At 35.3% G+C, this 23,679-nt stretch overlaps 1 protein-coding gene and 1 pseudogene across 8 annotated transcripts in view; both read left to right on the top strand.

Moving 5' to 3' along the window:
* The window catches only part of ABCD3 (ATP binding cassette subfamily D member 3), an 82,806-nt gene that overhangs the window by 23,321 nt on the left and 35,806 nt on the right, over positions 1-23,679 (top strand). For all 8 annotated transcript variants that reach the window (XR_012334490.1, XR_012334492.1, XR_012334493.1 and 5 more), the window contains 7 exons: positions 589-625; positions 6,920-7,018; positions 10,903-10,991; positions 18,557-18,626; positions 20,014-20,111; positions 20,469-20,592; positions 22,761-22,817. Coding sequence is in view for 5 of the 8 variants with exons in the window: in XM_019919945.3 (XP_019775504.2) it covers positions 589-625; positions 6,920-7,018; positions 10,903-10,991; positions 18,557-18,626; positions 20,014-20,111; positions 20,469-20,592; positions 22,761-22,817 (574 nt within the window). In the remaining 3 variants the exon portion in view is untranslated. The remainder of the gene's footprint in view (positions 1-588; positions 626-6,919; positions 7,019-10,902; positions 10,992-18,556; positions 18,627-20,013; positions 20,112-20,468; positions 20,593-22,760; positions 22,818-23,679) is intronic.
* On the top strand, positions 4,454-4,534 carry LOC117309724 (U6 spliceosomal RNA; annotated as a pseudogene).

Raw genomic sequence — 23,679 nt, 5'->3', positions numbered from 1 at the left:
CAGGGCTCGAACCCGTGTCCCTTGCATTGACAGGCGGATTCTTAACCACTGTGCTGCCAGTGAAGTCCCCCAAGCCAGTTTTTTCATTTGTAACATGGAAATGACACATGGTCTCCCATCCTTTAGGCAGCTAACCTGGGATTGCTCACATGGCTGGGAAAAGATTCCAAGCAGCAAGAAAGTGAGCCCAATGCACAAACGTTTTTCAAGGCCTTCCTTGTGTCAATTTGCTAATATCTTGGCCAAGCCTTGATTCAAGGATGGAAAAACAGACTCTGCATCTCCATGGGAGAATTTGTAAAATAAGTGTAATTGTGTGTGTATGAAAAAAATTACAACGTAATGCCTGATATATTATAGTAGTAGTTAACATTTATTGAGCACTTTTTGTGATTTATACTTAGTAAGAGGACTGTGGATTATACAATTGGACTATTGTATTTAATATATTCTATCTCAGTATGAAATATAAAAGAAGAAATTCATTTGGAGAATTTGGTATATTCTTTTGATATCTTAAAATAATATTTTATGATGGGAACAGTTTGCAAATAAAGCTGTCTTGCTCTTTTTTCTTTTTCTCTGCAGTAAGAAAAATGGAAAACCACCATTACGGAACAATGAGGTAAAATTTATGTTGTCTACTCTTCGGGATTTCGTGCATTTATTTCATTTGTTTCATTATATATTTTTGAATTAGGATAAAATCACAGAATTTAAGAATTAGAAGGGAACTTAAATATCATCTCTAATCCACTACATATTATAGGAATTCTTCCTAAAATAGGAATCCTTGGTAGGTGACTTTTCGTATTTACTTGAATCTGTTCATTTGTTGGAAAGTACTACCTAGGAGATAGCCATAACTGTATTAGTTCAAGTCCATGATGGAATTAATCTTCCCTCTCTAAGCCTCTATTTTGTCATTTGTAGAAACACAGGACAAGTTTACTCTATTTTCTCTTAATAGACTCTCATATTGTTTGAAGATGGTTGTATTTTCTGAATCTTTTTCCCCCGCTAAGCAATCCTCATTCCTTCAAGTGTTTCTCAGGTGACATGGTTTCTAATTGTTCTTCAATTATGTATACATTCCTCTGGATCTATACTAGTTAGTTCCTCTAGACATTATGTTTAGGATAGAATGTAGTCTGTGGTCTATAGAATGTAGTCTAATGTAGACGTGGTCTGACTAGCGTGGAATGCATCAGCACTACTACATTTCTTGATATGAACATCATGTTGCTAAAATTCAGCCTAAAGTTGCTTTTACTTCTTTAGCCATTACTTCTGTTTATATTAAGTGGAGTTTGTGATAAATTGTAAGCCTTCAGGTGTCTTTCTGATGAACAGCTCTTTCGATACACGTCTGTATTCATCAGTTGATTTCTTTATTTTTTTAATGACAATTTTATTGAGATGTAATTCATATACCATAAAATCCATCTATTTAAGTGTACAATTCAGTGGTTTTAGTATGTTCACAGAGTTGTACAGCCATCACCACTAATTTTAGAAAATTTTCAATTCCCCAGGAGGAAATTCCATACACATTAGCAGTCATTCCTCATTACCCTCTCCTCCTGGCCCTTGGTAACCACTGATCTACTTTCTGTCTCTATTGATTTGCCTATTTTGGACATTTCATATAAATAGAATCATGTAATATGTGGCCTTTTGTGACTGGCTTCTTTCACTTAACATGATGTTTTCAAGGTTCATATGTATTGTTGAATGTATCAGTATTTCATTCTTTTTTATTGCTGAATAGTATTTCATTGTTTAGATATACCACATGTATTTATCCATCAGTTGAGGGAAATTTAAGTGGTTTCCCCCTTTTGGTCATTATGAATATGCTGCTATGAACATTCATGTACAAGTTTTTGTGTGGACATATGTTTTCATTTCTCTTGGGTATATACTTAGGAGTAGAATTGCTAGGTCATATGGTAACTCAGTTGTTTCCCTGTAAATGTCAGCCTATAGGGTCTATACTATTAGTCTATTCTATAATGTCTATTCTGTTACTGTAATTTTCTTTTTTTTCTTTTTGGCCACACTGCACAGCTTGCGGGATCTCAGTTCCCTGACCAGGGATTGAACCCGGGCCATGGCAGTGAAAGCCTGGAATCCTAACCACTAGGCCACCAGGGAACTCCCTAGTATAATTCTGAATATAATTCTAACATCTAGTGTGTTAAGTGGAAGGTATTCTCTACAAATTTAATTTGTCTTCTCTATCTTCCTCACAATTGCTGATAGTATTGACTAGGTTAGGACCAGAAAATTCCTCTGTGCCATCTCTTAATCTTTGTTTTTTTGGTTATGGTTTATTCAGCTGTGACTATATCCAGCTGCAGAAAAATCTGGTCTTTATTTCTCCATTAAGGCCACAATAGTTTTATAAGAAACATCAAATTCCTTGATTAATTTGTTAATTCATTTATTAAGTCAGCCTGTCAAAAAATATTGATTGAGCCCCTCATATATGCCTGGCATTGTTCTTGGTTCTGCGTGTATAGCAGTTAACAAAAGTTCCTACCCTCATGGAGCTTAATGTTGTGCATGTCAGCTAATATACTAGCACAGTATCCTTAACAAAGAAGGGAATTAGAAGGCTTTGACATGACTTCTTCCTAGTAAACTTCTGCTGGCTTCTAGGGATTAGCGTCTCTTAGGTCTTCCTAAACCCTCAATATTAATGTCTATTCTCTGAATATCCTGGAGATGGACATCAAAATTGCTGTTCTCCAGTTTCCATAATCTTTGAAAAATGGGACAAGATATGCTTATCTCCAGTCATTTGGCAAATTTCCATCTTCATAATCTCTTATATCTAAATTATACCTGAGTAATCAAACCTTAGTTATCTTAGTTATAGCTACTATTTGTATACCACCGTATCTGAAAGTTCTAGGACATCAGTGAAACTATCCAGTACAGCAGTATTCATTCACTCATATTTTAATTCTTCCTATTTTTTTGTACATTTAAAAATATATATACTTGTTTGCTAGTCATATAGTGTAAGCAAAATAAATTTAGTTTAGATCAAATGGTTGGCCAAAAAAAAGGTTTAAGGCAGTGTACATCCTGATACCACATTTGTGAAATGTATAGGAAGTGCACACACAGACATATGCTGAAATGAAATTTGTAAGAGATGTGCCACATATTAACAGTTGATGTCTCTCAGTGGTAGCTATAGGCTCCTTATTTTTGCTCATCAGAATTTTCTAATTTTACGACAGTGAATGTGTGTCACTTATGAGGGGACGCAATTGAAAAGAACTTTTTATTGAAATTTTTTATAATCTTTGGTGGGATGGGTTGAGGTGAGACAAGTTTCATAAGACATGAGATTTAAGGAGAAAAAAATTTAGATAGAGAATAGTATAAAGAGATAGTTGACTTGTTTTAAAATATTTATTCTTTTTGATGTAATACACAGGGTATAAAATTCAAAATATACAAAGGTAGCACTGTGCTGGGTTTGGTCTTCAGCATTCCCGTGCATATTTTTGTACTTTTGGGGTGTGCGTATATCTCCATAAACAATATAGGTAGAATTATTTTGCTTATTGAAAAATTTTACAAGTTGAATCATTGTACTATCGTTCTCCTTTTTTTTCAGCATAATGTTTTTTTAAGATCCATCTATATTGATAGCTATAGATCTAGTTAACTAACCACTCTATAGTATTCTCTTGTATGAATATGAGCTGCTTCCTTTTTTACAGTTGTGTAGAATCTTCATTGCATAAATTTACCATGATTTATGTAATATCTCATAATTGATGTACATTTAGGTTTTTAATTTTATAGTATTATAAAACAATGTGCAAGTTTTTTCATTTATGTGTTTAAGCATATGTTCAGGAATATCTCTAGGATAAGTTTCTAAAAGTAAATTTGCTGGGTTTTACATTTTGCAATGAGTGTACATTTTATATTATGATAGATGCAACATAATAGTTATGTTGATTTATACTTCGTCTAACAATATACAGAAATGCTTACACTTTTGTCAGCACCACATGACCTTTTATTTGCTATTTCAAACATCTGTCTTTTCTGGTCAGTTCTGGTTCATGTCACCTTTCTAAGTTGATTGACACATCAATAGGAACTTCTCGTTGCCCTTTGACCTTGTTGCCTCCTGAATGTTAGGTACATTTTTTTTTTTCTGACTGCATTATTACTTTAGCTTCTTAAATGGTCTTTAATGGTTGTTTTTTTTCCTATGATTTGCATGTTAGATTTATATCATAAAAGTATTTTTTATATTTTTAAAAAATTACTGGGAAGTTTAAAGGTGGGGAAAGTCAATTGTGGTTAAAATGAATTCTTAGGAGAAGCTAGTAGTGTTTATGAGATGTACTGTCTCTGTAAGTATTTGCATTTAGATTGGTTTCAGGTATGACTTTTATTATGTATCAAGAATGGTACAGTGCTCGCTTCGGCAGCACATATACTAAAATTGGAATGATACAGAGAAGATTAGCATGGCCCCTGCTCAAGGATGACACACGCCTGGCCCCTGACAAGGTTAGCATGGCCCCTGACAAGGATGACAGATTCGTGAAGCGTTCCATGTTTTTTTTTTAAAAAAGAATAGTACAGCATCTTGATTATTTCTTCACCCTGAGTCAGCCCTCCAGCCCAGATGTTTGGTGTTTCCTGACTTTAGGAAGTATATCGTTCCCTTTATGGATTCAAATGTAATGAAAATAATAAAGTCAGCTTTCAGACAGCTTAAGAAATAGGAGCAGTGACAACAGGGACAGAAGAAAAAGAGGAGGAGGAATTAATACCAGGTAAACTGCTAATTATATACGACGTGCTTCATTGTTACTTTCTTATAACTTTTTTTAAACCTTCCTCATTGTTTGCCCTAGATCATTTCTTGAGAACAGCTGGAAATAGTTATCCTCTGTTTAAGTCAGAAGGTGGCCGTTTCACTTTGGAATTATTCTGTCTAAGGCTCAAGCTAGGGATGGAGAAGGTACTGACTACAGGTGGGATGAAGTGAGGTAGGGAGGCAGTGACAGGAGGGAAACGAGAGTAGAAGTCTAACTTTCTTTAAAGGTAGTTGATGTACATTGCTTTCTCTTTATTCTTTTCTTCCTATACTTTCTCAGTTTGGGGAGGTGAAAGGGGATATTTAGGTTGAAGTTGTAAGGTTTGGCTTGGGGAGAATAGGCTAGCTAGAGTAAATAGACTGTGAGTAGGGCATTTTGTGTTTTGTTCACTGGTGTGTCCCCATGGTTTAGAACAGTGCCTTGGGCCAAGTAAATATTGAATGAATGAATACATACATGTGTGAATGAAGTAGACTGGGCCTGTGACTCAGTGGGATGGGGTTTACAACCTTTGTACGGTTTGAAAGACCTGAACTCTGTTCCAGCAGTTACACAGTAGGTTGGTTCTTATCCAGTTCTTTCTGTCTTAGTCTTTCTGATCTAACTCTACACACCCAGTGCCTTCATCTCTTGTCTACAGTTCTGTACGACATGCAGTGTCTGTTTATTAGGATTACATATATAAAGCCCTTAGCACAGTGTGTGACATATGGATGGTAGCTAATTATTCTAATTCAGTACACAAAGAACTCATTTAAGGTTTATCAAGTTAGATATTAATTTAATTACAGCATATTTACAGCAAAGTTTGTCTAACAAATAGAATTTACTATACCATGGGTATTTGTTTATCAAGAGCGTAGTAGTTAATACATAAGTGAGCTGTGATTATAGGAGTTGGGGAAAGGAGCTCAATTGGGGATGGGGTCCTTCTGGAGAGTCTTGCCTATTCAGAAGTTTCTTCTGCCTGTTCTTCCAGACAGCCCAAGGGTAATGAAGTAAATAACGTCCACTATACCCAGTTCGTGTCACTCTTTCCTTATCCTTGCAAATGGTTTTATAGCTCTATTTTCTTGGACCAGTGAAAATGAAGAAATATCTGAGGGTAATAAAATGATTTACTGCTCTTAATTATCGTCAGTGGTTTCCAGCTACACTGACAGTAAACTCTAAATCCTTCTATGGCTTCAGGGCTCTGTTTTTTATAGGTCCTGCCCATCTCTTCAGCGCCTCTCCTTTTGTCCCCTCTGCTCTAGCAGCACTGTCGTCTTGCTCTTCAGTGTGCATACCAATTTTATTCCTGAACTGGGTTTTGTGCTTGGTATTCCCTGTGCTTTACTACCCTCCCCCAAAGAGACCTTTCTTCTCATAGTTTTCTGGATCATTCTTTTTCTCTTGACCCTGCCTAGTCTATCTGTAACAGTTTATTTATTGGTTTATTTTTATCTGGGTTTCCCCTGCTAGAATGTGAACTGTATGAGTGAGGGAACCTTGTCTGTCTTTGAATTGGTAAGGAAGAGTGCATATTAGAAATGTTAAATGATAAATCTAGGAATCCAAAAGTTTCCTGTAATTGATAGCAGGAAAACTCCTGTTCAGGATTTTTTAAAAATTCTGTTGTTAATAAGGAAGTGGATGATGAACAAACAGTAATGAGATGGATAATGGCCATTTCTTAGCTGTCCTCTGACCTCATCTTCTACTACTTTCTCTTGCTCACAGCTCCAGCCAGATTGGCCGTTTTGTTATTAAACGAGCTTTTACCTTGGTATTTGGCATTTGCTGTTTCTTCTGTTTGCAGTGTTCTTTTTCCAGATATTTCTGCAACTTCACTTCTGAAAGGAAGTTCTCACTTCCTTATTCAGTTTTTGGTAACATCTTAGTTTCTTGAAAGCATGTTTGAATATGAAGAGCAGTACAAGACTATGTTCTTCAAATGCAGTATCCATCTTAGTAGTTGTTTATGTTGCCTTAGATGAAACATGGTTCTTTAATCTAATTTGTTATAACTATTTTAAGAGCTTTTTTTCTTTCTTTTTTTTTAATGTATGTAGAAAGAGGGGAAAAAAGAACGAGCTGTGGTGGACAAGGTGTTTTTTTCAAGGCTCACACGAATTCTGAAAATCATGGTCCCTAGAACATTTTGTAAAGAGGTAAGTCTTATGAAACGATAATATTAAGTGTTCAACTTTAAAGCTTATGTGAGATCAGAACGATAGAATTATAAAGCCTTTGTTCTACTGCAGGTCAAGTGTCTCCTCTGTAGGTAATGAAGACTAAATTTTTGTCTAAGTCATTGCCTGTCATGCAAGTACCCTTGTTGTTCAGCGCCAGTTTTTAAATGATTTTCTCTTGTTTATGAAATATTATTATATTTTATGTGAAATACTAGAGTACTTCAGTACAGCCAGCCTAAATGGTGTTGCTTTATTTTAATATAATGCAAACGAGATTAAATTTAGAAAGACCTTTTTATTACATTAAGATGTTAACAAGTAGCATTGATATGGAATACGTTTGAGAGTTGCTTCTTCATATTTGATTAAATATGTTTTTAAGATACCTGAATTCTTTAAGTATTTTCAGGAAGTGAACTGGTTGTAAGAATAAAGTTTTGTTATTCTTTCATTTACTCTTTTGTCAAAATTATCTTTGTCATGATTTATTAAGTATTTTAATGATTAAAAAATAACATAATGCTGTGTTCTCCATCTTTAATTACCTTAATATTCTCCTTTTGTACAACTAGAAATATTATCACTGTTGACTCTTTCTCCTCCCCATACCTACCTCTCATCCTTTCAGTCACAGATACAGATCCTTTCAGTATCTGCTAATTTTTCTTTCTAAATATTCTTACCTAGATATTACAGTGTTCTTTAATTAGTCTCATTTCAAAGAATCTCTCCTTTTTATTTATTTATTTATTTATTTTGCGGTACGCGGGCCTCTCACTGTTGTGGCCTCTCCCGTTGCGGAGCACAGGGTCCAGATGCGCAGGCTCAGCGGCCATGGCTCACGGGCCCAGCCGCTCCGTGGCATGTGGGATCTTCCCGGACTGGGGCTCGAACCCGTGTCCCCTGCATCGGCAGGCGGACTCTCAACCACTGCGCCACCAGGGAAGCCCGAATCTCTCCTTTTTAAATCTTTTCTGTCAAGTTTGTCTTCTTCAAACATGATTGTTTCCCACCGTTCAAATTTTAAAAAGCATTAGGCTTGTAATCTGTTGATAGCAGGAAAAGGATAAGACATTCCAAAAGCACTATAATTCTCAAAGGAAAGGCACATTCCTCCATCACACTGGACTTGCTCTCCTTCCCCTCACTTCAGCGTCATGTCTTGTTGACTCTGCCCTTGAAAGAGACTCTAAAAAATAATTTAATAACATTTGGTTTTTTTCTAATTAGATAGAGATCCTATGTGTTTCTTGAAGAAAAATTGGAAAATGCACTTTTTAAATCTGCTTCGTCCCTTATATTTTAAATGTTTTTTCCAAGCATCCTTGAGTTTCTCTTCGATTAGTCCCTTACTTTCCATTTGTACTGTTCTCACTTGCTTGGATTATTATAATCTCTTCTCCTTTTCTAACTAGTCTTCTTTCTGAAACCCGAATAAGAACACTTGGCTTCTTTTCTCCTGTAGGGTAAATCACAACGTGACTTTGCCCTTCCTTTGCATACCATCTACTTGGAAGGTCCTTTGCTGTTTTGTAGCCAGGCCTTGTGCCCTCGTACTTTCATGACACCATGTTTGTGACAACACCCCCAACAAAAACAAATAACGTTTAAAAACAGCTTAATGCTCTTTATCTTCTTTGTGAAGGCGTCCCGTGACTCTCTGGATATAATTCATTGTTTTCTCATTCTACAATCTACCTGACTTTGAAGAATCTTTATTTAAAGTACAAGCTTCTTCTCTGGAAAGATTTTTGTATTACCCCCCCCCCTTACCAGTTAACAGCTTAATGTTCATTTAACCTTTTAGCAGAGGTTTGCTGAATATGAAATGAATGTGAGACATTGAATAGATCTCTGGGAGTTAATAAGAAGGTAGATGGGCCTAACTTGGCCAACCTCCCAGTTCTGTCAAGGTGCATCCATGCCACAGAGCCATTTTACGAACCATCTTTGAGGGATATAAAAATACGGGCTTAACCCCAGTTCAAGAAAGTGAAATAAACTCCAGCAGAAATCACAGATAATTGGAGGTAGAGATAGAGAGATTAATTTAATCAATTTATGAAATAAAAATGCTGCATATGAACATATAGAAGTTCATCTGTATCATAAGGTGAGGGACTGCCTAAATCAAGCCTATCTTTAGTTTCTGACATATTCTATGAACCCAGTAATGGAATTATGGTGATTCTGAGGACAGCCTTTGCATCAAAAAGGCATTTCAGGACTGTCAGTAATCAAAGTTCGGCAGATTTTGCTAAATGAGACAATAAACTTGATACTTATTTAAAGAAAAAATTAAGCAAAGTATATAAAATAAAGGAAAAAATAAACTGTCTTTGTCTAATGTTACCTTTATTCCTCAAATGATTAATTTAGGATTGAGGCTGTACTTAAGGTCTGAATTAAAAGTTAGCATTACCGTTAAAGTGTCATCTACAGATAGGATTTATTAAAATCAGTAGGTTCTTCTGTTCTCAGTTTAATACCTAACTTCGAGATGGTGGGAGAGGGTAGGAAGATGGTATCTTCCTTGCTGGACAGCTCTGGCAAACGTTGGGGGAGCAGCTGTCACAACTCAGTCGTGTAGACTTTCTTTGACATTGTCTTCTTTCTTATGGATTCATTTATTACTTCCATGTTTATTACTCCCTGCCTTGTCTTTCACTTAAGGGCTGTATTTTCAGAACCTTCACCTTTTTTAAAAAACAAGATTTGTTTTGCAAAAATTACAAAAGTCATAGATGCATTTGCCTCTCAATTCCATAACTTTGAAATCAAACACCTTATCCAACAAACATTGCCCCTGCCACACACCCTCTTCTCTGACTTTAGCTTCTATGCTGCTGTCATATTTTTCCCATTTAGAAAGTTTAAGGTCACCTTTGAATGGGTGTGTGTTGCAGTTGGAGGCTGGAGGGTAGATTTTCATCCCACACAAAGACAATTGACTCCAAGCCAGCCACTCAGCCTCTCATCTCTCCCCCACAATGATCCATCTTGCCCAGCATTGCTTAAGTAATGCTCTGTAAACAACACTTTTTAATATTTTGTTCTGCCTAAAAGCTTGCAGTAGTTTTATAAGATCTGCTGGATGTGCAATACTGTAATTCATATGGTTTTAATCTATTTTTTATTTTCCATTAAATCTTTCATCTTTTTTTTTTTTTACTCATAATCCTCATTTTCTCCTTTGTTTTACTTGGGTTATTTAATGTATTTCTAATGTCATAAGCCTTTTTTGCTACCTCAGACCTTTCGATCCTGCCACGTATCACATTGAAGTGATGCAAATATACTTACCTACACTGGTCTGTTTTCTTACATTTTATGTGTAAATCTTGCCTTAATAACTAAATTGAAAGCCCTGCAAGGGCAGGGGCACTATTAAGAGATTTTTCTAACAAACTGAACCAAATTTATTCTACTTAAGCAAAATTTTAGGCTTCAGTATTTGTTCTTAACTGTGTATTGGTAGTTGTCATTTTGCTTTATTAGAGTTGTATATTAAAAACATAGGACAATCACAATACACTGTGATTTAGGTAGTCTAACTTATACTGCTGGTTTCTGTCATTGACTAATTATATGAAGGCAAGTCATTTGACCTGCCTGGGATTACTTTTGAATCTGGATGAAAAATTAGATTAAATGATCTGCAAGGCCTTTTCCATTTACATTATATTTTAAACTTCTTTCAAAATTATATTTAAAAATAACCTGTAGGTAAAATGTCAGCCAACTACATTAAAGCTAGAATAAAGCTTTGAATTTAGAAACCAAAAATCTTTACCAGAGTAATGTTTCTTTTAACTTTCTAAAATGCATTTAATTAATTTACTATACCTGGTTTATTTTAGACAGGTTACTTGATACTTATTGCTGTTATGCTGGTGTCTCGAACATATTGTGATGTTTGGATGATTCAGAACGGGACACTCATTGAAAGGTACTTTTCATCTTCCTCCTGTATGTATGAAATACTGATTTGTGTCATATTTAAGTGTTATTTTAAGCAAGGAATAGATTCTAAGTTAGGTATAAATACTTAAGTCAAATTATGTCTTTGTTCATTTACTTAGTAGATATTTATTGTCTCCCTTGTGCCACAGGCAGTGATAGGGATGTACCCATGAGTGAACAGGAGAGACCCTGTACCAAGCCCTGCAGAGCTGGCCATTTATAGAGGGTCAGAGACAAGTAAACAGAAAATTATGGGACTTCCCTGGCGGTCCAGTGGTTAAGACTCCACGCTTCCACTGTAGGGGGCACAGGTCCAATCCCTAGTTGGGGAACTAAGATATCGCATGCCCCTGGGGCACGGCCAAAAAGAAAGAAAGAAAGAAAGAAAATTAATATGCAGTATAATAAATGCTGTAGTGGGAACTTAAAAAGTCACCAAGCTGGATGTCTGAAATTAATGAGATAATTTGAGGAAAATATCAAAGCATTTCAGGGAATCATGTTGAGAATGTTTATTAAACAGAAAAAAATTCTTAGACATTTTCTTCAGTTTCTGAAGTTAGTGCTTTATATATTTTTTCATTATAGTCTTTGTACGTATATTAATCACTGCAATTGATGATTTGGAATTTAAAAACAAAAAAACAGTTGGGATATTAACATTTATCTGTTAATAAAGGTATTAACAAAGGTATTGGTATCCTCATGATACCAATTTGAATGTCAGTAAAAAATTTTTTCTTGGAATTTTGTTTCCTGGCATGCAGTATTTTATCAGAAAATTTCTTAAAGTACTTAGTATAATGTAACTGTTTGAATGACGGTACTTAAAATTTTTAAATGCTCCCAAATTTTGTAAGTTTTTTTCTGACATCCTTGATTTGTGTGTGGCTTAGAGGATTTGTAGGAGAGGCAGAATGCTTTATGCAGGTGTTTTCTGACTCATCTCTCTAGAAGGACAAAGAAGGTTATTTGCATAGGATTAAAGCCTCGACCACGTGCCTCTGAATATGTGTAAATGGTATAGACGCCAATATTCAATTCAGGGCGCCCTGAATCCTTTGGTCAGTCCCATGCCTTTTTATTTTAATCAAAGTAATATATGAAAAGCTTAAAAAGTAAAACATGAATATAGTTTAATATCAAATAGCCATACAGGACTTAATCACAAAAACATTAGTTCTGTGCCCCATTCCTCCCACCTGTAACTGTCATTCCTGGAGCCAGTTGTCTTCTGTTCTTTTTACTGTTTCATCTCTTATTTTGTCTCTGCATTTCACACTTTTTGTCTCTGTTACTTCACACAGTAACACACTTATGTTACTGTCTCTAGATTTTTCAGTCTTAGAGACTATGTGTGTATTTATTTCTCTTTTGGAAGATGAGAATTAGCTCTTTTCCACTCCTACCCATGTCTGTGCTCATTCTCTCAATGTTATATCACAGTTTTTTGTTAAATCAGAATTTATTGTTTACATGATTTTGACTTTTGTTTACAGCTGAGCCAAATGCTCTTCTTTGGTAGTTTCTTTTATATACAACTTCTTTTCCTGGCATTTATAAATTGCAGGTTTTTGTGCACATTAATTTTTTGCCTACTTCTTACTAATTCAGCTCAAGCTTATTGACAACACTATAAAATCTCAGTATTTGGGGGCTTCCCAGGTGGCGCAGTGGTTGAGAGTCCGCCTGCCAATGCAGGGGACACGGGTTCATGCCCCGGACCGGGAAGATCGCATATGCTGCGGAGCGGCTGGGCCCGTGAGCCATGGCCTCTGAGCCTGCGCGTCCGGAGCCTGCGCTCCGCAATGGGAGACGCCACAACAGTGAGAGACCTGCGTACCGCAAAAAAAAAAAAAAAAAAAAAATCTCAGTATTGTAATATGTCAAACACACTAGATAACTTAACTGATTTTTATCTATTACCACCCCATACCTCTTGTTAGTTTTCTGTCTTCCGGCTCTCATTAGGATTGATTGTGCTTTAGCTTCACTAAATAGCAGTCATGTTTGAATTTACTTTTATCATGATCTTAGGAATTTTTTTCATCTTTCTTTCCTGCATTAAATAACTCCTATGTTCTGGATCTTTTGTTTTCCTCTTCCTCAGTTTACTTTCTCATTTTGGCAGATGCAGTCTTTTTCTGAGAAAAGGTTACGAGGGAAGTAAAATTTTGAGACCTTGTGGGTCTGATAAAGTCTTTTACTCTCACACTTGATAATTTAGCTGTATTTATTCATTCTAAATTGGAAATCACTTTTTTTCAGAATTTGGAAAGCATCATCCTGTTGTCTTCTATAGGGCTCTGTGGTTCTCAACCTTGGCTGCAGTATAATTAGAATCATCTGGGGAATTTGGAGACCTACTAATGCCTGGGCCCACCCCTAGAGATTCTGATTCAATCAATCATTACTTTTTGAAGCATCCCAGGTGATCCTAACCTTGATCCCAGCCAAGGTTAAAAACTACTGATCTAGCTTCCACATTTGGTGTTGAGTCCCATTCCTGTGCTGATTGCCCGCCCTTAGCAGCGGATCTTCTTTTACCTGCTTTGGAAGCTTTTATTATTTCTTTATTGTTGATGTTGTATTGCTGGTGTTATGGGAATTTCACTGAATGTTGGTGTGAATTTTTTTTCATTCCGTGTGTTTGTGCTAGGCACTAGGTGGGCTCTTTTCAATCTAGAAACTCATTCTTCATTCTGAAGAATGAAATTTTCTTGTGTTTTTAAAAAAGTTCTTCCTCTCCAGTGTTTTCTGTACTTTTTCTGGAATCTTAGTTGAGTGTTGGACTTCCTGGACTGATCTTCTGACTATAATTTCTCTACTGTTTACATCTCTGACATTTTATATTATATTCTAGGAGATTTCTTTTAACTTTATCATCCAGTGAATTTTTATTTGTTTTAATTTTATTTCCAGGAGTTATCTTTTTGTATGAATGTTCAATTTTGTAGCAGTCATTCTTTCAAGTCTGTGACTTTCAGTGTCCTTTGTTGTTCTGATCTTTGTCATTCAGTTTAGAGCTTTCCTTAAGCAGTCACTCTTGGCTGTGTATTCATATTTAACTTGCTAGAAGCCAAGTTGTGGGATTGTTGATTGTCTGGTTTCCCTGAAGGGAATTTGTAGGGGGAGTCTGGTCAGTTTTGTGTGTTTGTGCCCCAGTGAGGAATCCTCTAAGGAATTCTAAGAAGTTAAGCATGAGTGTAATTGAAGCGTTTGTTCATTGCTGCTAGCACATCAGCTTTAGCAGGATCAGTTTTGTTAAGTTCTCTTTCTATGAGCTTTGTGTACAAGTAATTTGAGTCATTTGTATGATTAATATAGAGAAGACATGTATGTCCTTTTACATGATTATAGAATTTTATATTTTTTTCCTTTGATGGCTTTACTTATTATTTAAATGCCATATCTGTTAATAAAAATACAGGCTCCCCAACTGTAGTGTTATTAATTACCTGTGACAAAAATAACAGGTTACATCCACTGTGAATAACATTATATTAGATATCTGTGTACAGTCACATGATACATATAAAGAACCCTGTACAATCATGGTATAGTATAGAAGATTATCTTTTAAAGTTTTTTCCCTTTTATTCGTATTTTGTGATTTCATGTTTTTGTAACCTAAAAGAATAATATTTAATTTTCTAAGCTAGGGATTTCCAACTTTAATTAAATAGGTGCTTATTTTAATTTTCTCAAAGACTGAATGCTCTAGAGAAAATCCATCACTAAGAGTACGTGGTGCATTAATTTAATTGGTAATGATGGATAAGAGGAAAGTTATTATGTAGCATGAGCCAACTTATAATTCTACTAGACTAATCAACTTGTTGGGTACTCAGCCTTAAAATTCAGTTATGAGATGTAGAAAAAAATTAAAAAAACAAAAATTTTAAGAGTTTTTAAGAAACATATTATTTTGACATAATTTAAACTTGCAGAAAAGCTGCAAGAATAGTACAGGGAGCTTCCTTATACTCTTAACCCAAATTCACGATTCTGAAGCAGTCATTTTATTTGTTTGTTTGTTTATTGGCTGCATTAGGTCTTTGGTGCTGCGCGTGGGCTTTCTCTAGTTGCGGCGAGCAGGGGCTACTCTTTGTTGTGGTGCGCAGGCTTCTCATTGCGGTCGTTTCTCTTGTTGTGGAGCACAGGCTCTAGGTGTGTGGGCTTCAGTAGTTGCAGCAAGTGGGCTCAGTAGTTACAGCACGCAGGCCCTAGAGTGCATGGGCTTCAGTAGTTGCGGCACGTGGGCTCAATAGTTATAGCTCACAGGCTCTAGAGCACAGGCTCAGTAGTTGTGGCACACGAGCTTAGCTGCTCCGCAGCATGTGGCATCTTCCTGGACCAGGGATCGAACCCGTGTCCCCTGCATTGGCAGGTGGATTCTCAACCACTGCACTACCAGGGAAATCCTTGAAGCAGTCATTTAAAAATTAATTGTTGAGGACTTCCTTGACAGTCCAGTGGTTAAGACTGTGCACTTCCATTGCGGGGGGCATGAGTTCAATCCCTGGTCAGGGAAGATCCCGCATACTGTGCAGTGTGGCCAAAATAAATAAATAAATAAAGTTAATTGTTGAGTTTGGGTTTTTTTTGAGCACGAGCCACCTCTTTTCCTTGCTTGGCCCTGCAATAAACCTTTCTCTGCTCCTCCCCCCAAAAAACAAAAACAAAAGTTAATTGTTTATTTTCTCCTGAATAAAGATTTTTGAGCTTCTGCTGTGCATGAGATCTTTTGATATTTGGTCAAATTAAAAGTTTTAAAATATTGTGAATTCATAATATAGAACAGTTTTATTGGAAAAATTAACACATTTCTCTAACTTGCTACTAAAGGTACATTGTAAACTTTGTCTTTTCCATTTTGCCTCTTGCAAAATATGTTTAGATTTATGTTCTTCTGCTAAAATAGAGTCACAAAGAGACTTGTTATGGTCCTTAATGTACTTAATTTTAATATCCTTTACATCTTTTAGGCTTACTTGTTAGCAGTGACTAATGACTTCGGAATGGGGCAGATTTCAATAGGGCAGACCCCTTCTTTAAGGTAGAAACTGGCAATTCTATGATATGGAAGGTAATGTTTCATATCTTGTTGCTGCTGCTGGGGAGGAAGAAATTCCCCTCTGCCCTTCTAGGTTCTTCTGGCTGGTCTAAGAATTAAATGGGCGTGAGACAGATTAACAGGAGAAAATCAAACAAAGGTTTAATAACATGTGTACATGGGAGAGACCCAGGAGAACTTAGTAACTTGCCAGAATAGCCGAAGCTCTCATGTTGAATACCATCTTCAGCTAACGACAGAGAGGATGTTGGGGGTAGGGGTTTGGGACTTCACAGGGGAGGAAGGCAATTCACATGAAGATGGAAAAGCAAATGTTTGGTAAACAAATGTTTGCTGGGCCACGTGGAGACTCTGGGACACAGCGTGGACTCTGATCTCTAGGTCCTGCCTGCTTTCCCCACACATGCTTAGCCCATATGCTTTGCAGATATCTCTGGTCATAGCTCTATTCTGGGAGCAGGCCCTTTTATCTAAATTCTTTAGGCAGCTAAGGGGGAGGCAAAAAGAAAGACTTCCTGAGGCTTCTGTTTCTTAAAAATAATCAGCCTAAAGTAATCCTTATGCCAAAGAAACACGTTTTGGGGTGGCAAAGTTTGTTCCCCTATACTGCCGTATGTAATCATAAATATATCTTTTATTTTTAACCACTTGGCTATAAGTAGCATTTTAAAATTACCAAACTGTCTTAGGATTCCTGTATGTTTTAGAAGTAATGATTGCGACTACTCTAAAATTACTTTATTGATGATTATTTTTCTTTTGCAGTGGGATAATAAGCAGAAATAAAGCTTTATTCAAGAAACCATTTTTTAAATTTGTAGCTGCTACTCCAGTGGTAAACCATTGCTGAATGATGGCATGTGCTTTACCAAAGTTTGATAATCTTGTGTGTTTCACAGCTTGGGCAGCACTAAAGCACTTTGGTTTTATGTAAAGTTTGGTTCAAATATTTTAATTTAAACCTCTAAACTTTTGTACTTAATTACTTTTCGCCTCTAATATTCTTATTGCTCACACAACATTTTTGTGTGGCTCTATTTTAACTTTTTTCTAGTTCAGCTTTAAAAAAAAATTTTTTTTAACACTTTTTAGCAGCTATGTCAAAATTGGACTATTAATTTTTCTATCGGTCTAGAGTAACATTTCCCAAAGTATGTTCTTTGGAATCTTAGCAATGATGGAGGGAATGCTAGTGCTACAAAGCCCTCTCAGAGTTTTACAATGCATATTATACATTAGAGCTTTGAGAGGGCCTTTGGTAAAGACATTTGTTAGCGTTAACTCAGGTTTTTGCAAATTTATTTGCCCATGGAACTTTTTTGCTCTAAAAGATCAGTTCATATTACTTGGCATTATTCATCTACTCCCTCATAAAAAGAAATTATTTATCAGTATGTATACGAGTCATTTTTTTGTGTAGAGCTAGGTTTGAATCATTTGGCACATTGTTTTTCAAAATATGGTTAATTTACTTCTGGGAATATTAACATTATCTTTGCACTAGACCACAGACATTTGGTAGTCAGAGATCCTTTACTTATAATGATATAATGGCTTTCTATCTTTTTAAAAAAGTAGTGGAACCCTTAAATAAGTTCTTAGTGGATATTTTAAAAACATAAATATTTAAAATAGATTAAAAATAGATAAAAGATCTGGTTTCATTGAAATCCCACTGCCATCTTTTTTGGTAAAATTTTCTTAGGACCACAGTCAATCTCATTCTTAGCTGTTTTAGCTTTACAATAGCAGAATTGAGTAGTTGCAACAGAGACCTTATGGCCCACAAAGCTTAAAATGGTTGCTCTTGGCCCTTTATAGTAAGAATTTGCTCATCTGTCATTAGTCTGTCTCCTTGCCATTAGTTCATACAAATGACAGGATGTTAAAATATTTAAAGGCAAACAAAGAAATAGTACTTTATCCACAGTAATCCATTCCTGGGTCTATAAAGTTGTTAATTGTTTCATCATATAAAACCCCTTTTGTGACTGCTTAAGTGTAAGCCTGCTGGGTTTTTTTTTTTTTTTTTTGCGGTACGCGGGCCTCTCACTGTTGCGGCCTCTCCCGTTGCGGAGCACAGGCTCCGGACGCGCAGGCCCAGCGGCATGTGGGATCCTCCCGGACTGGGGTACGAACCTGCGTCCTCTGCATTGGCAGGCGGACTCTCAACCACTGCGCCACCAGGGAAGCCCAAGCCTGCTGTTTAATTACCATTTTTACGAAGGAAAGAACTAGCTATCATTCTTATTTAATTTTGCCGTTTGTAGAGTGATTTCCAAGCAAGCTGTTTAAAATGACAAAATTTCAAAAGTTAATGTTTTTGTAAGAAAATGTTTTTAGCATCTTTTTTCTTATTGATTCATTTGATTCAATGAAAATTTCCAAAAATAGTTTTAGAGATTTAGAGAGGTTTTTTTAGTGTTAAATATTGCTTCTTTTGCAACTAATGCATTGCATGTGGTGGTTTGCAGTGGTATCATTGGTCGTAGCAGAAAAGATTTCAAGAAATACTTATTCAACTTCATCGCTGCCATGCCTCTCGTAAGTGTTAATTCTTTAAAGATTTTTACATAGGGAAAAAATTGCATCTTACTGAAATCTTTTAGGATTTTTACTTATTAAGTTCTTTGAAGATTTATATACTAAGTTTTTTCAAGTTTAGTTTTGTAACTTATAGTGGAGTTTTTCAGTGCGCAAACCTTTACACTAGATAGAAAAATTTAAAGGAATTATGTTTGGATCAGTTTCTTTGCATACATATGTAGGTGTATACAAGTGTAGATGATTTTTTCTTTGACCATTAGGCCAGGGTTTCTCAGATATTTAGTAACATCCCACTAGATGGAAATAGCACCCCTCCCCCAGTTGTGACAACAAAAAAAATGTCTTCAGTGTCTCCAAACATTACCAAGTGGCCTGTGGGGGGCTGAGGTGAGGTTGTGGGGCAGTGAGCTGAGGGCAGAAATCCTGGGTGAGAATCATTGCTGTAGGCCATAAACTGTTACAGTAACTCGAACCACTAATGTAATGTAATGTAATGTAATTGGAATTTATTGTCCGAATTTACTAAAAATAAACGTTAAGTGGTCCAAATCATAAGTAATTTTCTTTATTCTATTTTATCGGCACGATAAGAATTTTAGTATTGTATGTGTGGGAGTAAAAGGGAGGAGCTTGATTATAGAACTTAATTAATTAGAACATATGTCAGATTTAATAAAGCTTGAGGATAGACATACATGGAAGACCTTTTAAAATAGAAAATTGAGAAAAGCAGCATTGATGTCAATCAAAGATGGAGATTCAGCAGAAGACCAGTGTTTCCTTGAGAAAATTTTTATATAAATGTGACCTCAGAACTATGGAAGAATTAATTTTAATATAATGGTGGAAAAGAGTAGTAAAGTTGACTGCAGAAATAATCTAGAAGATGGCATTAGTTGGTATAAAACTTGTAGTAATTTTTTTAACAAATGCAGATACAGTGGGTATAGAGTTCCGTTGTCTAGGGTTGTAGTGCTGGTAGCAGGAAAGAGAAGATATACTAAGCATAAATGTCAGTACTCCTAAAGTAAGTTCTTTACACTGGATAGAAAGGTGACAGATTTGCTCTTTGGCTTGTTTATATCTCCCTCCCCCCCCCAAAAAAATAAAAAAGGTAACAAGGTGCTTCTCATAATTAATAATATTAATATATTCTAAAATTAATTTCCAAGTAAAGGGTAATATAGCTAATTACATTTGATTTAGCATGTTCTCTTTATGTCTTTGGAAATGTTTAGTAAAACAGAACTGAATTATATCAATTTGTACTATCAGTTATAAAAAATTTATAGGATTTGGAGACAAAATCAATGATAGGGAAACAAATTATAATTTAGTAAGTAGAAATGAAGCAAAACCAATAATATGTGTTTGTTTGTTTTAGATTTCTCTGGTTAATAACTTCTTGAAGTTTGGGTTAAATGAGCTCAAACTGTGCTTCCGAGTAAGACTAACTAAGTACCTCTATGAGGAGTATCTCCAGTAAGTAATAACCTATTTTTATATTTAAAATACTTAAACAATAATACTTATGATATTGAGATGTAGTAGTTTTTCTTTTTTATTTGATATGTTTTTCAAGAGGATTGCTCTTAGACCCAGAAGCATATAGAGAAAGACATCAGCTATTTGGAATCTAATCCTGGCTCTTCCATTAATTGGCCAGTGATCCTTCTCCAGACTTGCATCTGCATCTCTAAAATAAATTAGGACAATCTTTAGGGCCTCTTCCAGCTCCAGATTTTTCTGTTTCTATGAATTTGCACTACATAGTATAATGTGAATTTTTTTGTTTTTAAAATCATTTGTTTTAAAGTCATCTTCTTATTGTTATTTTAGAACTTTCACGTATTATAAAATGGGAAATCTGGACAACAGAATAGCTAATCCAGACCAGCTGCTTACACAAGATGTAGAAAAGTTTTGTAACAGTGTAGTTGATCTGTATTCAAATCTTAGTAAGGTAAGTTTTTCTATTTTTATTGTTGTTAATTTGCTTATCTTTGAATCTAAGCAAATTTATATGGAATTGATTTGATGCACATAACAGCAGCATATAAGTATTTAATGCTTTTATAAGAAAATTATAGAGTTGTTATAATAGTTTTAACTACAGTTACTTAATTTTTTATATTATTGGTGTGAAGTGCTTTGGCCAAGAACTGAGAATTTAGTGTCTTATAAAGATGTTATAAGAACTTTGCAGGCTGATTTCAGTAAAACGACAGAAACTTGGATTTTTATCTCTTGACCTGTGTACTTCTGGCAGTTGTTAGAAATTCATGGTCAATTTATTTTTAGTTCCACATTCATAACCCTAGGCTAGGACATATTCTTGCCCAATTCTCTGCTTCAGTATCTCTAATAGATCATTTAAGTAATAGTCAAAAAATTTTCACAAGATATTAGTACATTTCAGTTTTTTCTAATTACTGTTTTTCCCCCCTTTCCAGAATATTGCCAAAGCTTTTGACTCTGACCTTAACTAGTTTTCTTCCTCCTGATTATGTCAGCTCTTACTTCCTCTTCTTATCTCACCACCCTTACAGTTTTTGCTGTGGTCTTCTCATTAAGCCGTCTTCTTTGCCATTACCTCCTGCGTTGGCTAGCACATGTAGAGGGCATCTATAAGACTGTCTGCCCAGCATTTCCCCCGCCACTCTTCATCTTAGATGCCCCATTTCCCATCCAGTCCACATGACTGCTCTTGGTTTGTGGTCGGAGCTTGTCTCAAACTGGACCATTTGTAGTATCTTGCCTCTGACCACAATTGATCCAAATATTCCAGTCTTGAGACAAAAAACTATATACTACAAGGGGCTGGGTCACATTGTAAGAATAGGAATGCTCCCATTTCAACCATGTGGATGGAAGGAGGTTAGGCAGTTCTAAGAAAAGCGATCTGTATCCCTCTTGATAGGCCCACTGCTAGGACACCTTTTCACTTCATGCCAAACTTTGTTCTTTATTTAGCTCTCTTTAACTCTTTACTGATCCAAACTCTAGAAACTCAGACAGCTGCAAGTTGTTCAGTAATTCAGCTGCTTTTTTCCCTCCGCCCATCACCACATTTTAGTTCGTTCTCTGTGTGTGTGTGTAGGGGGGAGGTGCTGTGTATAATATTTTTCATGTAATTCTGTAGACATTGTTGTGTATTCTTTATTACATCTTGGCACTTGAGTAAGTCCATAGCTCAGGACTTGTCACAGCTGCCGTAAAGAAAAATATTATCAAATTAATTGATTGTAGTGGTGCTATATACGACAGTATATTTAGTTTATAAAATATCTGATTGTTTGAACTCTGACTTCAATTGAGTCATTATTTTTGTCAGTAACTTAAGTGTACTTGAATTTTATATATCTAAGTATATGTCTAAATATATCTAACTTCTTGATAATTCGTAAGACAAGAAAGAAAAGGTTCATCTTAGTACAAGCCAATTAATAAACGAAGCCACCTATCCTAATATAGTCAGAAAGGAGTGGCTATGGACTTAAAGTAAATGAACACAGTTTGGGTTTCTTGAAAAACAGTTCAAAATATGTACAACTTTTGGAATGTCAGTTGAGTTGTCTCTGTGTGAGGAGCAGTACATTAATGTATTATTTTAGTTCTAGGAGCTTGAGTTTTAGGTCAGAAAATTAGATTCATAAGCTCACTCACCATATTTCAACATGTAGATGTTGTGATAAAATCAGACAACGTTAAGAGCAGAAAGAGTCTCTCATTTTTCAGGTGAAGATATATAGAAACCAGAAAAGCTGTTAGTAGATTTGGGGTTAAAACTCGGGTCATTTTATTCAGTGTCTTTATACTACATTGAGAAATTGCTAAGTAAGTAATGGCTAATTATCACAGTAGAGCTACCTTAGTTGATGGAAAGTGATAAATACTTTTCCCAGTTGATGGTCAGTAGACATTGATCAGGCTGTCTCCATTTTGGGTTTCTTGAGAATAAGAACTGTGTCTTGAGTTGCATACTGTTACAGTACATTATACATAGTGGGAACTCTGCATGTTGACAATTATAAATGTCGAATAGCATTTTGTATTTAACATGTTTATTGGCTATCACTCTAGGCAATCTAGTTCTTTTTAATTCTGAATGTTCTGATGTTTATTTTACAGCCATTTTTAGACATAGTTTTGTATATCTTCAAGTTAACGAGTGCAATAGGAGCTCAGGTAAGTTTACTTTTATTCTGTCTTCTAAATGGCTACAGTACTGTGCTGTGAATAGCTGGATGGTTTGTAAGAATTTTTATGTATCTCAAAGAATGTATTTTTTACAAGTGTAGGTAATAAAGTCTGGTTATAAAATAATACTGTACTAGAGATTTTTAAAGGTTTCTAATTTAGCTTTTTAATTTTGCTTAAGCCAGACACTTCGAAAATTTTTGTGGCTTTAACAACCAGAAGTGCTTAAACATTGAACATACATGTATTTATTGTTGCAAAGTAATGTCTAAAAAGAAATTTGGAGACAGCTACTTTACTATGCAATTTGAATGTTTAAATACTTTTAGAGTGGCCATAACAGTTTCAAGAATATTTTATAATAATATAAATGGTTGACTATCCTATGAGCCTTATTAGGTGTCTCTCTGACATTTGTGTTAATAAGAATGACCTTTATATTCTGAGTATTCTCATTGAAGTCTAACTTTACTCATTTAATATGTAGTATTATTGTTATATATTTATAACAGTCATATAATAGTGTGGTTGTTTTATGTGTATATGTACATGTGTATGTATATACTTTCTGTAGTTGATTAATAAATAATTTATGTAGTGATTTTTGTTCTGTTCCAAAACATTGGGGAAAGCAGTTTTTTATTTTAATTTTCTTGTCTATCTTCCTAACCTTTTGATATCTCGTAAGCCAGGTTTAATCATTCTTAAAACTTGTTTTTACTGTAAACAAGTGAATAGGCTTAAGGCCTCTTACCGATATATTGTAATATTTTGATGGTACTTATTACGTGTTTATAATGCTTAAGTATTATATTTATATTTAAATATATCTCCATGTGTTCTTATTTTC

The sequence above is a fragment of the Tursiops truncatus genome, chromosome 1 (assembly GCF_011762595.2).
Source record: "Tursiops truncatus isolate mTurTru1 chromosome 1, mTurTru1.mat.Y, whole genome shotgun sequence".
In the NCBI taxonomy this organism is placed as follows: Eukaryota; Metazoa; Chordata; class Mammalia; order Artiodactyla; family Delphinidae; genus Tursiops; species Tursiops truncatus.
The sequence above is the reverse complement of the archived record's forward strand: the minus strand, read 5'-3'. Positions and strand labels throughout refer to the sequence as shown.